We start from the raw sequence: 15000 nt of genomic DNA, 5'->3' as shown, positions 1-15000 counted from the left end.
ATACACAGCAGTGTGCATACGCGCGCACACACACACGCACACGCACACGCACACGCACACACTTCTTCATTGTGTCTGTGCATACACATATGCCAAGAGTAATTTACAGCCGCACTGAGTGAACTAAATCACAAAGACTTCCCCCACAGTCCCGCTGAGACCCCAGGGCACTGCAGTGCGCATGTGTGCAGGGCATGGAGCCGGTGCCGCGCGCACCGTGGGCGAGGTTTTCCGGTGCTTTCCGTGACCTACCTCTGACCACGGCGGTGACTTGGTCCTTCCCCACGCCCAGTCGGTTCTTGACCTCGCACACAAAGGTGGTGTTAACGCGGTCGTCCACCTTCAGCACCGTCAGCACCTTGTTCTTCACCTGCACGGTGTCCGGCATGGGCCCCGACATACTGTGGGGAGAGAGGAGGGTGGGGTCGTGGGTTAGCGCCAAAAATGAGAGAGAGAGAGAGGGGAGGCCCCCCATCTGGTTAATACCAAGAAAATCAAACAAATCAGTCATTTCTCACTCAACAGGACTGTGGAGGAAGACACAACTGCAACAAACACCCAACTGCAACAAGCCCTTACAGTGGGCGCTTCAAAGCAATGATGGGTTCAGGTTTGTTCTGTATGTATAGTCATGCATGAACAACGCCTGTGACCACGTCATCCTGTATGAAAGAAGACAGGACCTCACAGATAATATGTACGTGTTTGTCAATACTGCCATACGAAAAGGCTGCTGTACTGCAAACGCGTTTTGCTTCAGTGATCTTCCCACTGGGCCAACATCCATCCATCCATCCATTATCTGAACCTGCTTAACAGGGTCGCAGGGGGGCTGGAGCCTATCCCAGCATACATTGGGCGAAAGGCAGGAATACACCCTGGACAGGTCGCCAGTCCATCGCAGGGCACACACACCATTCACTCACACACTCATACCTACGGACAATTTAGACCAGAGGTCACCAACCCTGGTCCTGGAGAGCTACTGGGTCTGCTGGTTTTTTGTTTTCACCTTAAAATCAGCACCCTGCTGAGTACCAGGTAATCAGGTGAGGTGAGTTAGCCGTGTAATCATCTGCTCTAATTGATCAATTAAGTGCAGAGTAACAGCGAAAACCAGCAGACCCAGTAGCTCTCCAGGACCAGGGAGCTGGGTCCAAACACCAAACTAGCTTCCCACCCCCACGAGGAAAGGCCACTCACGCTTTCCAGACGACGGAATCGGCCACAGGGTTTGCCGTAGCCTCGCAGGTCAGCACGACGTTCGTCCGGCCAACGTACCAGTTGTTGTCATACCCGATGATGTTGACCTGCGGAGGATCTGTGGGAGACACGCAGAGTCCATTTCTACACTGAGAGAAGGCCCTCAGAGTCCTGCTGAGTTTTACAAGCAGGGTTAGGCAGTAGGGCAGTGCTAACCAATCCTGTTCCTGGAGAACTACCATCCCGTAGGTTCTCGATCCAACCTTAACGAAGCACACGTCATTTAAAGGATAGGATCTGCATTGAGCTGCTAATGAATAAAGTCAGGTGTGCCAAATTACGGTTTGAGTGAAAACCCATCACTGCACCAACTAATTTCACTAATTAAAAGTGCAATAGGTAGGATTTTTGTGTTAAAACATTGTTACAAGACCATTGTAAATCCCTTCCCACCATAGACATGTTGACTCACCCTCTGCCTGCGTTTATAGTCCTTAAATTTGGGTTTCAAAATATACAGTTGACGGACCGACACTCTGTAGCAAAACATTGTATTACCTATTGTACCTTTAACACACCAGGAGGAAACTAATTAGCGAAATTAGCTGCGACAGTGATCGGTCGGAATGAAAACCCGCATACTCTCGGCCTTCCATGGCACCAGATTGGGCACCTCTGGCCTACAGGACAGCGGTTTGTGGGACCGGTTGGTGGGGGGGGGGGAGGTTAGCAGGGCCGGTTAGCACGGCCGGTTAGCAGGGCCGGTTAGCACGGCCTGTTAGCACGGCCTGTTAGCACGGCCTGTTAGCAGGGCCGGTTAGCAGGGCCGGTTAGCAGGGCCGGTTAGCAGGGCCGGGCAGCGGACGCTCTTACACTCTATGACGAGCTTCAGCGGGATGCTCTGCGCCTTCTCCTGCGCGCGTTGGTTGACGATGCAGGTGAGGTCCTTGCCGTTGTCGCGGGGCCTGGGCACCATGCGGTACTCGCTGCTCACGGTGACGGTGCTGTCCTCACCCGGGCCCGACGCGGTTGTGGCATTGCCGGTGAGGGCCGTCACCCAGCTGACCTGCGCCGGGGGCTTCCCGTTGGCCGACATGCAGGTCGCCACCACCACCGGCTTCTCCCCGGCGATCACCGAGACGATGGAGGCCGTGTTCTTGGGCTTGGCTGAGGGAGGGAGGGGGGTCACGGTCAATACCACACCCGGCATTTCACACAGATACGCGGTCAGGGGGGCAGGCCCCTTGGAAGGGACCAAACGCCAAGCTAGTCAAGTAGAGTGATCAATAACCAGCGCCACGGTTACCACGCTGTTAACGAGGCAAATACCGTCCGTCGCGCTAATTAAAAAACGGGGTTTTAACGGGCGGAGACGAGGTCACGGGACGCAGAAACGCGCTCCTCACCCAGGATGACGAGGGCGGTGGTGCCCTGCTCGTTCCCGCTGGGGTAGGTGGCGTACTCGCAGATGTAGTTCCCCTCGTCCGTCATCTTCACGTCCTTGATGGTGATGGACGGGTTATCCAGGCTGGGGGTGGTGAAATCCACCCTCCCCGTAAAGGGCGAGGCGGGGTAACTGGCCCCGAACTGAGGGTGGTAGACGGCGATGTTGTCCCGTTCCCCTTCATTGGTTGGCTCCCAAATCCAGGAGACCTACAAGACCACACATTTCTTCATCAGAGGGGAAATACCACCTTTACACGTTCAGACAGTTGGATAAAATTGGGGCCTCAAATCTTTTCTTGCAGGTAAATTAACTGAACAATTAGTGTTACCGATTGGTCAGACTCTCTTCACACCTGACTCCCAGGTAAAAGGAGGGTGGAAAACCAGCAGTTCTCGGGCCTTAAGGACCGCGATTTGAGCAACAGGAATTTCGATCTTTCCAACACCTCCCAAAATATATGCTGACCCAAAACAGGATCCCTGAGGACAGAGCCAGTGCGGTCACTAAAGATCTAAATTTGTGTCATCCTTCCTAGTTCCTGGTTTTCGTGCATCTTTTCCTCCCGAGCCTTGCTACTCTGCCACTATTTTACTCTCAATCATTTATGTATTCATCTCCCAATTCATTCTCCTATTGGTAACCCAATTCATTCTCCTATTGGTAACCCAATTCACCCCCCACCCCCCCCCCCCCCCCCCCATGCCCACGGTGTCCCCGGGGCGGGACGCGGTTCTCTAAATCTGGCGCGGGTCAAAGCGCGGTCATATTTCACGCGCGGAGGGCTTCCTGGAGCACCTGTACGAGCGCCAGTATCTGCTTACCTGGGTCAGCTGGATTTCTCCTTGATCGGGGAACGTGCAGCGCAGAGTGATGGTCTCGCCCGGGTAGGACACCACCTCCGGCTGCACCTTCACCCTCTGGGAGGCTGCTCCTGGGGGGAGAGAGGGGGGAGAGGAGACACAGGCGTCAGGTTAGGCGCCAGGAAGCTCTCGTCAGCGCCTCCCGGTTTGGCGAGGCCCTGGACGTTTTCGGGAGGAGGAGACAGACGAGCGCCCGGCGCACAGCGCCCGTGCAGCGGGGCGCAGCTGAAGTAGGTCAGGCTCCCGAGGTCGGAGGAGCCTCGCCGCTTACGGACGAGCAACAGAGCCGGGGATTTGTAAAGCAGAGGAAAAACCCCCCGCCGCAGCCGGACAAGGTCGTTCATCCATATCTCAGCTCTCGTGTGTGTGTGTGTGTGTGTGTGTGTGTGTGCGCGCGCGCGCCTGTGTGCGTGTCTATTCCCCACATACGCATTAATGAGAAACCGCACGTATGCGATTCGGCCGCCCGACAGCCCTCTTTTGCCCCGCAGGAAAAAAACAACGACTACCGTCGAACCGGTTCCGCAGACCAGGAACCGAGAGAAGCGGAACAGGGGACGGAATAATGCGTTTCTCAATCCCCGGCAGGCGGTGACTCAAAACGGCCCATTTTTTGCTTTGACAATCAATGAAATTCATCACTGCGGCAAACATTAGTCAGTGACGAGAAAAAGAAAAACCAGGACAGCGAAAAGCTGGGGCCGGCCGGAGGCCCGGGATCTGCGTCCTAAAAAAAAATACAAATAAAAAAAACGACTCCCAGTACAGATTAGAGCTGTTTGCAGGCTCAAAGTCCCACAAGGACATAATAATGAAATACGGAATGGGAGCAGAGGCGGTTTTTGTGAGAGGGGGGTGGGGTGGGGGGGGGTTTATAGCACGACGCCGCAGTTCACCGTTTAAGCGCTGAGAGACGGAGACGGCCGTTCCGCTCTTTCGTCGCCCCGCTCCGCTTGTTGTCCGAAAAAGTACAGATCACCTCGGGGCCCGCAGTTAGCGCGCGGCGGGGCCGTTATCGGAGACCGCGGACCTGCCGGTCGCTCACCCCGCCGGCCTTTTAAAGGGGCTTTATCGACGCCGTCTGCGAACCCTCCGTTGATGAACCGGACGGAAAAACCTCCCGGGGGACTGTTTTAAAGACCCGTATCTGTCAGAGGGAGTAAAAAATCTGGCGTTTTCCTTTTCTCTTGTACCGTGAAAACCGACAGGTTTTTCTTGCCCTCTCTTCAAAGGCTTCCAGGACCCGCGGACGTAAAATATGTCTCCCGGGCCCCGCAGCCTTCATTACGATGGCGGACCCTTGATCTACGCGGAGCGGACTCGCGGACTGATCTATGGGAGGGGAGAGGGAACGGGGACGCTGTGTGAGATATACGAGGCGGGGGGGAGGCCGGCCACAGGGAGAGAGATGAATCACGCGCGGGAGGAAGTGTGCAGGAATGGAGAGCGCGCCGCGGAGCCAGAGGAACCAAAGCCGCGACGTACTGTGTGTGTGTACGAGCCTGCGGAGTAGGTTGTTGGTATCTGGGTGTGCGTGCGTTTGTGTGACTGTGTGTGTCTGTCTGTACAAGCCTGCAGAGTAGGTTGTTGGTATCTGGGTGTGTGTGCGTTTGTGTGACTGTGTGTGTCTGTCTGTACAAGCCTGCAGAGTAGGTTGTTGGTATCTGGGTGTGCGTACGTTTGTGTGACCGTGTGTGTCTGTCTGTATAAGCCGGAGAGTATGTTGTTCGTATCTGGATATGTGTGTGTGTGTGTGAGTGAGTGTGAGTGTGAGAGTGTGTGCGTGTGTGTGTGTGTGTGTGTGCGTGCATGCGCATAAAACCCAAAAGCACAAACATAAAAACACAAAACCACACGCATTCAAACGCACCCATAATCAAGGCCAACATCACTGTTCTCTTCCCCATATGACACGCATACACACGCACGTGCACACACAGACACACACACACACACCTCAGCCTGCTGCCAATCATCATGTCACACACGCACTGTGAAAATGACCCCTGCGCCGGCTGCTGCCGTGACAACGACACCACTGCCATATTAAAGCCGCGCTCCAGTGTGAGCCAGCCCCCCCACACCGCACCCCCCCCTTAGTGCAGCACAGAGGAACAGGCAGGGAGGTCACACCGCCTTCACAACACACGGCCCACGTCATCTCTGAGCGAGGCTGACACACATTACACATTACCACACACAAACACGGCCGCACCGTGTGTGGGCGTCTCGGTTGAACTCCCCCCCCCCCACCCCCCGCCCCCCGCCCAAACGCCCAACTCCTGTCAGATTTGTTCATCGGTCTCAAATGAATTTACATGAGAATATTTATACAAACGCGCTCGTCCAGAGGGACTGAGAATACGGAGGACGTGTTTCGCCAACGCTCTCCCGCGTGCACCACAGCCTAGTTACTGCAGAGGTGAAGGTGTCGGGCGGGGAGGCGGGCATGTGACCGGCGTAGAGAAGTCGCCGGAAAAAAACGGGGCGTGGCAGCGGTACGGACGGCGATAAGGGGGCGGAAGACTCGTGACCGCGGACGGTTGGTGTAATTCGGGGTTGGGACAGGCCGGAGGGGGTTGTACAAGAGCAGTGATAAATTAGGAGCAGGAGAGACATCGGAGGCACTGAGGGAGAGAGAGAGAGGGAGAGAGAGATTTAGGAGAGGGGGAAAAAGGGAGGGAGAGATTGAACGGTACGAAGAAAAAGGTAGAGATCGCACCTGACCTTGAGAGGGGAAGAGCTAGCAGAGGAGGGCAGAGGGAGGGAGGGAGCGAGAGAGCGAGGGAGGGAGAGAGGGAGAGAGAGGGAGAGAGGGAGGGAGAGAGGGAGGGGGGAGGAGAAAGATTTGTGCAAAGTCACAGCTGATACGAAGCGGACACGGTTAGATTGCGCTGGTGCCGTTGTGAGGAGGGTCATTCCCCCCTTTCTGCATGTGCAGGTTTTATGTCTCGGGCCGTAATGGGAGCCGCGCGTGGGATCCGCGACCCTGCGGCCAGCAAGCCCATACCCCAGCCCCGCGGCTCCTGTGCAACCTCACAATTATCGCTAATTATTTCCATCTTCATCTTCGTCTGGGTGCTGAGGAGCTTGGTGCAGTGCTGTGGGTGCTAGCCGCTAGCCGTTAGCCGTTCCACTCCAACCACTTTCCACAAAAGCAAACAGCTGGCCGCATTCTGCTTACAGACAGGTGGCCTGCATAACTGGTAAAGCACTGCAGTAAATAGTCTGAGAAACAGTCGATCAATATTGTTTTTACACTGCCGTCACCCAAGATGTTATACAAGCAACATATTATTTTATTATTATTGTATATCAAGATAAAGAGAAAAACACTCATTTCACCGGGGGATTGGAAACGAGCCAAACTCGCCCACACTGCTTTTGTACGAAGATTTATACGCTCGTAACATAACGAGTGAAAGTGGATATTGACTATAAAATAAAAATTTGCAAGATGCGGCTAATCGCGATGCGTCGCACCAGACGGTCACCTCTAGAGACCGGCTAACGGGAGGACAGGCTGATTGGCTAACAGGGCGACAGGCTGATTGGCTAACGGGACGACAGGCTGATTGGCTAACAGGACGACAGGCTGATTGGCCAACAGGACGACAGGCTGATTGGCCAACAGGACGACAGGCTGATTGGCCAACAGGACGACAGGCTGATTGGCCAACAGGACGACAGGCTGATTGGCCAACAGGACGACAGGCTGATTGGCCAACAGGACGACAGGCTGATTGGCCAACAGGACGACAGGCTGATTGGCTAACGGGACGACAGGCTGATTGGCTAACAGGACGACAGGCTGATCGGCTAACAGGGCGACAGGCTGATCGGCTAACAGGGCGACAGGCTGACTGGCTAACAGGGCGACAGGCTGACTGGGATGCTGGCTGACAGTGGGTGCAGAGGAGACTGGAGGAGGGGCAGGGGGATGGACAGATCAGAGAGGACGAGTGTGCGGTCCTCACCTGGGGGAGAAAACGGGGATGAGAACCCAGAGTAGAGAAGGGAGGAGAGGGGAAAGACCTAAAGAGACAGATGGCGAGTGAGTAAGAGTGAGAGTCGGAGTCAGAGTGAGAGTGAACGTGAGAACAGTATTTCAGAGGGGGAGGTATAAAGTAAAATCAGCAGAGAAAAACAAACAGAGAAAGGGATGAGTGGGGAACAGTAAAAGTAGGACAGACGTTCTTATGATGTTATCATTTCTGTCTATAACCCATCGTGCACTTCTCATAGCCCTGCACTGGCACGGTTAAACGGGGGGGGGGGGGGTGGGGGCAGCGGATGGCAGCCGTCAGAAAGACTCTGCTGTGAGGGGAATCAGTCAGCTCTGACAGAGAGGCTGGAGAGCCAAGGGAACGGCGGCAGGAGCTCTCTGGGGAGAGGGTGAGAACAGCACGCACGTACAGAAACACACATGGGCACACACACACATACACACATACACACATACACACACACACACACACACATACACACACATACACACACATACACACACATACACACACATACACACACATACACACACATACACACACATACACACACACACACACACACACACACACACACACACACACACACACACACCAAACAAACAAACATAAACGCACGCGTGAGCACACATGGGCATAGACATACATGCACGCTTGTGCAAACACAAACACAAACAAACGCACATACACATATGTGCACATGTTCAAACACACACACACACACACACAAGCACAAAAAACACAAACACGCATCCACGCACACAAGAACAAGCACACACACGTATATGAATTGTTCACACACACACAAGCATGCACACACAACACACACACATGCACAAACACAGACATATGCACTTGTCCAAACACTTATGTGCGCGCGCACACACACACACACACACACACACACACACACACGCGCGCGCACACACACACAGTTCACGCATGTACAGGCACACTTACAAGCACCTGTACACGCTCACATGTGTACATGCAAAAGCACAATCACTACATGCGCACACACACACACACACACACACACACACACACACACACTTAATAAAAATGTGTTCAACAGTCTTTGAATTTATGACCAAAAGAGCACTTCCTGTCGTGCCGGGTGGTTCTTTGGGGACTTTTCGGAACCGGTTGAGACCGTTGGAACCGCAGCGTCTCTGTACCCGCGTACATTCACAGAGCGAAATGTGTCAGCAGCACGCATCTGGGTCAAGCGTACCCTCCCACCTCCGAAACACGCACAACCAAAGGGCATCCGAAGGCAATTAGCGCTGAGTGCATCTGCAAGTGTGTGCTAACAGGAATACTTCCCATTCATTTAAAACTGTATTTTTTTTATATATATATATATATTTTTTTATCCGTGTTTAACTGAAAAGGTCTGCCGATGGGAGAGTCGCGCTTACCGACAAGGACGAGAAACGGCAAGCTCGAGGCAAACGGCGCTCTTATTTAGCGATTAACCGTTTGAGCTATCAGTATAAACACGCACACACGTGAGAGACGCGGACAGCGCAGACGGTGAATAATTCATCCCCTCGTTAGACGGAGCCCCTCTCCTTCTTATTCAATTATTGATAAGGCGCAATATCTACACGCCACCAAACCTGAGACTGAGAGACGGGGGTGGGGGAAGGGGAAGGGAATGAGAAGATTGACAGAAGGAATGAAATGAAGATAAGAAAGGGGGAAAAAAGGAATGAGAGGGGGGGTTGAGGGTGTTACACAAGCAAACAAACGGAATGGAATCACAGAAATAGAATAAATTAGACTGCGGTGCCTTCCTTCACAGGTGTTAAGGGAGATGTCAGGATTTCACACATAATAGGCTATTTTGAGGTTTTAAAAGTTTACACAGACATTCTCCCGAGCTGTCAGTGCACTTAAAAGCTGGATAAGCCTCTCATAAAATATCCTTCACCTGGCTAAATGTGGAAAGCTCTGCCTGGGTAATGAGTAGGGCCTGGCTGTCAGCTACTTGTACAAGCCAAGCGATTTAAAAGCCGGTTAGGATGTCTTTTTTTGCCAGCGTCAGTCCCAGGCTCCGCATCACAGCGGAAATGAGCGGAGATCGGGCGTCGTGTCGTCGGGGTACATTTCCAGCGCTCACCTCTCGAGTTCTCAGCGAAAGGCGGCTCAGCTTGACGAAAGAGTTTCATCAAAGCCTGACCGCAGCTCATCGACCGGGCCCCTGCGGCGTTATTAAACCTCGCCTGGCCTCGTTCACCTCGCCAGCCTGTCCTCCGCCGCCCGTCACTCAGACGACGCCGCGTCCCCACCCGCCGAGGAGGGGGCCGGGCCCCTCCCACCGCGTACTGACACCCCCCCCCTCACCACAGAAGAAGAAGACCTCCAGGGGTACCCACACGCCACAATCTCAGGGCACCCTTTCCAGCTCCGGACCGCAGTAGACCGGAACCAAGCACGGTCTGTTATGGAACGTGTTCCCGCTACTGCGCAGGGGACACGGGCCCCAAACTAACCCACCAAGCCCTCTCAGCTCAAGGCCGGTGGTAACCGACCTATTCCTGGAGATCGGCCGTCCTTTTGGTTTTCAATCCGACCCTAGCAAAGCACACCTCGTTCATCAGCTGGAGACGCTGTTTAGCCGCTAATTAGCATAGTCAGGCGTGCCAAGTTGGGGTTGAAATGACATGCGACAGGACGGTAGATCTCCAGGAACAGGGCGGGGCAGGATGTTCTAGGTCGCCCCCTCTGAAGCCGGGAGGACCCAGGCGAGAACGGAGAGCGTGGCCGGGAACGAACGGGCCCAACGTTTCCTGGGAATCCGAGTCTAATCCGACCGTTTAGCGACGGGCGGCCAGTTCTCGCAAAAGGGAGCCAGAGAGCCGCAGAAGGGCCGAAACGACTGAGCGCACAGCGGACGGAAACGAGAAGCGACAAATCTGCGAAGGGAACACAGGTCCACGTTTACCCCGCTCCTCTGCGTGCCTGGCAACCGCGCCACGCAACACGACGCCAGCACAAACACAGACAGCCGGGGGGTTGGGACACACGCCATTCTGTACCGACATCGATACACTCACAGGCCCGCACGTATAAAACAGAATATCTGCGGCGGGGAAATTAGGAGTAAATGTGAACACACTGATGATATTCTAAAAACGGCGAAAAAGCGCTAAAGACGCTAAATCCAACCCCCCACCCCCCACCCCCGAAACCGGCTTAGGGAGGACGTGTCGAGCACTGCCGACACGGGGTTATCACGCAAACGAACAGGGCGCTAACACGAGAGCACGCACGAAGCATGACACGGCTTTTATTTCACACTATACCCCGCCACCCCCCCTCCTTTCACACTTTCCATATACACGCTTTCAACTTCCGCTCCGCACCTCCGCGCCCACAGCGAGTGTTAGAGCTCAGCTCGGGGCGCGCGTGCAGACGGGAACGGGAAGAGGAACCGGCCGAGAGGGCGCACAGAAAGGGCCTCCCGCAGAGACGGACAGAACGGGTACGGTCACCCTCCCCTCCCCATTGTTCCCCTCTCGCAGCGGAAGCCGCGTTGGGTTACGCCTCCCCCCCTGTCGCCGAATGAAAGACTCCACTCAGGTGATATGCGAGGCGAGCCGTACGAAACGGGAAACACGGGGGAAAACCAACACAATGACTCCCTTTTATTTGGGCTGAAAAACAACTTAGTCAGCCCGCCCCGCTCCCCCACCCAAACAGGTTTCGTTTGAATACTTCAAAGGGTTGAGAATACCTCAGAATACCTCCCCCGCCTTCGAATAGATACTTGCTGCCTTACCCTAAAAATGCGGGCGGGTTAAGAACCCGCGGATAGACCCCCGCCGCAGACTGTGTGCACATCTGTGTCGCTAATGGGGCCCATTTATCTTGCTGCCTTTCGCTTCAAAGGCGGCGTTCGGCAAAAAAAAAAGAAAAGGAAAAAATGAACGGGGACGTATCGCGGGTGGCGATCGAAGCGGAGGGAACGCGGGGGTTTTATCTGAGACGGTACGGGCAGGCCATTAACATCCCTCCAGCGGCTCCTCCACGCGTCTCTCCGCCACGCTGGCCCCACGGGGAACTCTGCGTCCCGCCCGTGTCCTCCGGGCCGGCCCGCGGGCCCAGAAACCCCCCCGTCGTCGTCCGCCGAACTGAAAACTACACAAAACTAACGTCCTTTTAAAGCATTCCTTTTTCTTTTTACCTCCTGACGAAACCCCCCTCCCGGGATTTCAAGTAAATTAACGGCAACTTGAGAAAACGAGCCGGCTCCGGGCGGAGAGGGGAGAGTGACCGGCCCTCCATCGCTGCCCATCGATCCGTAGCGCTGAGGGGAGACGGCGGTTTGACACTGTTTACGCCACTCGCCGCCCCGTTTCTTACCCAACGTCAAAACTTGGAGAGCAAGGGTATTTCGGAGGGGCTTTTTCCCTTGCCGCCCAATCTAACCTACAGGAAACAGGGACTGTGAGAGAAAGCGAACGAATGAGAGAGCGAAAGAGAGAGGAAGTGAAAGAGAGAGAGAGAGAGAGAGACGGAGAGACGGAGAGAGAGAGAGAACGTAGGCATTATCTCTTAAGTCCTGAAATTAGACGGCTTGCTGTATTCCCCATTAAGGGATCGGTGGCGATTAGAACAGAGGCTGCGGGTTGGCCGGCTGGGAGACGCAGGCAGACGCTCTCCTGATTACACGCGCATCTGCTCCACTCATCCTGGATTTCCAGGATCACGGCGCAATCCGTCAAAATCACAGGAGCCGGAGAAACTAATTACCCCCTGCCTGCCTCACCCCCCCCCCGCCCTCACCCCTCCCCCCTCCAGGTGCCCCCCTCCCCCCCGCTGGGCCCGGGCCCCGGTTACAGTATCGCCGTGACGACGGGCTCCTCACGCGCTGACGAGCGCCCAGCGGGGGGTCCCGGCTCCGCCTGCCGCGGGGAGAGAGGCCATTGGCTGACCCGCAGGGCCTCCTGCCGGGGCCCCGCCCAACCGGTTTAACAGGTTTGTCGGTTCCCGAGAGGCAGAGGAGAGCGGTGAAAACGCACTCCGGCAGACTGCGAGTGAGCCGCCGCTAAACACTGAAGAGCAGGGCTCAAAGTTAACAGCCCAGCACTCCCACACGCTAAATATTTCACTGTTAATTTCTGGCGTCTCTCTCGCGTTTAAAAACCGTATTGTTCCTTTCCGAGCTTCGGCGCCAAGCAAGAATAACCGAGAGAAAGGGTTTGGGGCTCAAAAGCTCAATACAAATCTAACAAACTATTTCAAAGAAACAATATGCATATCTCTAGGATCTGTTGACCTTTTTTTTCCGCTGGTGAGTCATAACAGCCCTCCCAAACACCTGTACACCAGCCATCAGAAACGCACTGCATTTCTCACTTCCAGTTCAGCCTGGTACACAGCCCACAGGGGCGTGCTAACAAGCTACATAACCCCTCCCCCCTGAACGCAGTTTAGAGCGCTGGAGCTGCCTGAGCGCTGCCCCGCGCCGGGACTCCAGGACGTCGCCTTCGACGGGAAGTGGCGGCGTCCTGTTGAGAACGCGCTCGATCGCCGTGGAAACGCGAGCCGGGAAAATCGGGGCGAGACAAAAGAGCCGTGCTAGCCACGGCAACAGCTGGCGCACTTCACATCTGGCCAGGAGGATCCTCGTCAGAGAGCAGACGGGTCGGAACCTGCCGGAAGCTCTGGTGGGGGGGGGGGGAGAGAGAGGGGGCGCAGCAGGAGGCCTGGAGCAACCTGTCCGCTCCCCCCTCCCTCTCCAACCACCCTCACACAGGCTAGGCTCCTGCTCACCATTTCAACCTGCCTCTCTCTCTGCCTCTCTCTCTCACTCTGCCTCTCTCTCTCACTCTGCCTCTCTCTCTCTTTTCCCATCTTTCCCAGTCTTTGAGTATGGCAGTCTTCATGAATAAATTGCCCACACCTGCACCCCAACCCCCACCTCCCTCCCTCCCTCCCTCCTCCCTGCCCGGCCGTCTGCAGGTATTGGACAGCGCTCACCCAACTCCCGGAGCAGAAATAAATAAATGAATGAGCGGTGAGGTCATCCGAGTGCCTGGGGCACTTCCTGCAGGCCTGTCCTGGCGGTCGGGGAGACGGGGTTAAACCGCTGCCCCGGCCCGGCCCGGCCCACACCTCCAGAACCAGCGCTCCCACCGCCAATATCACCGCACCGGGGGAAACGCACCAACGCACTGGGGGAGAAACGCACCGGGGGAGAAACGCACCGGGGGAGAAACGCACCGGGGGAGAAACGCACCGGGGGAGAAACGCACCGGGGGAGAAACGCACCGGGGGAGAAACGCACCGGGGGAGAAACGCACCGGGGGAGAAACGCACCGGGGGAGAAACGCACCGGGGGAGAAACGCACCGGGGGAGAAACACACCGGGGGAAACACACCGGGGGGAGGGGGGGTCGTGCTGCTTTCGTTCTCCGAGGAGGAGGCCCTCCCCCGGAGCCTGGCCGCAGTGTTCAGTGCCGTGGGGTGAGGCCGGGGTCACGCCGGGGTCACGCCGGGCCAATCGCCCGCTCTCGCCGCCGTGGAAACCAGAGAGCAGCAGAAACCCGTCCAGCTTTTCGCTCGTTTTATTACTTTTTTTTTTTTGATCCGGCTCATCTGGAGCGGGCTCATCTGCGCCTCCCGCGTGGAGAACAATCGAGCCACGTAACCTCCACAGCAGGAGGCGCAAAATCATCACACCCCGGGAGACGCACACAGAACGCTCCGTCTCTCCCTCTCTCTCTACCACTCCCTCCCTCTCTCTTTCCCTCTCTAGCAATCGCTCCCTTTCCCTATCGAGCACTCCCTCTCTCTACCACACCATCAAGAACTCTCTCCCTCTCCCTCTCCCTCTCCCTCTCCCTCTCCCTCTCCCTCTCCCTCTCCCTCATCTCTAGCTCTCACTCCCCCTCACTCTCCATCTCTTCCTCTCGCTCTTTACCTCAGCTTCCCCTTCTGGGTCATATTCCTCCTGTAATTTCATCTCTCTCCATTTCTGAGTGTGGGAAAGCCCACCTCCGAGCCCCACCTGCTAATGATGAGCAGGGCTGGTTCTCCCGTTTCAGCCGCCCTCCCTGCCCGCCCGGGCCCACAGACCGGCTGTCAGGCTGTCCCAAGCCATCTCTGCCTCCCCTCTGGCCCTCTTCTTCTCCCCTTCTCCATTTTCTCACCTCTTTAATACTCGCCTGCTCTTCCTCCCCCGCCTGCCCCATATCCCCTCTAACTCACGCAGCTCTGACTGACAGGCTCACCCGTCGCGGAACGACCCCTCTCACCCATCACCCCTGCACTCTCCCGCCCAATCACACCTGCAGGCCTGTACATGTCCCGCGTTATTACCGCTAATTTCAGAAACACTACGGGAGGTTTAATGCACATACGCAGACGCACACACGCAGACGCACACACGCAGACGCACGCAGACGCACATACGCAGACGCACATACGCAGACGCGCACACACACTCACGCAGACACACACATGCAGACAC

At 55.8% G+C, this 15000-nt stretch overlaps 1 protein-coding gene across 2 annotated transcripts in view; it reads right to left on the bottom strand.

Moving 5' to 3' along the window:
- si:ch73-22o12.1 (nectin-2) overlaps window positions 1-15000 on the bottom strand; it is a 56870-nt gene that overhangs the window by 32112 nt on the left and 9758 nt on the right. For both annotated transcript variants that reach the window (XM_061236799.1, XM_061236790.1), the window contains exons 2-6: window positions 3472-3581; window positions 2610-2856; window positions 2077-2370; window positions 1204-1321; window positions 253-401 (exon numbers count right to left, since the gene is read on the bottom strand). In XM_061236799.1, coding sequence (XP_061092783.1) covers window positions 253-401; window positions 1204-1321; window positions 2077-2370; window positions 2610-2856; window positions 3472-3581 — 918 coding nt within the window. The remainder of the gene's footprint in view (window positions 1-252; window positions 402-1203; window positions 1322-2076; window positions 2371-2609; window positions 2857-3471; window positions 3582-15000) is intronic.

Source organism: Conger conger, chromosome 1 (genome assembly GCF_963514075.1).
Source record: "Conger conger chromosome 1, fConCon1.1, whole genome shotgun sequence".
In the NCBI taxonomy this organism is placed as follows: Eukaryota; Metazoa; Chordata; class Actinopteri; order Anguilliformes; family Congridae; genus Conger; species Conger conger.
Note: the sequence above shows the minus strand (reverse complement) of the source record. Positions and strands in the feature narration are given on the sequence as shown.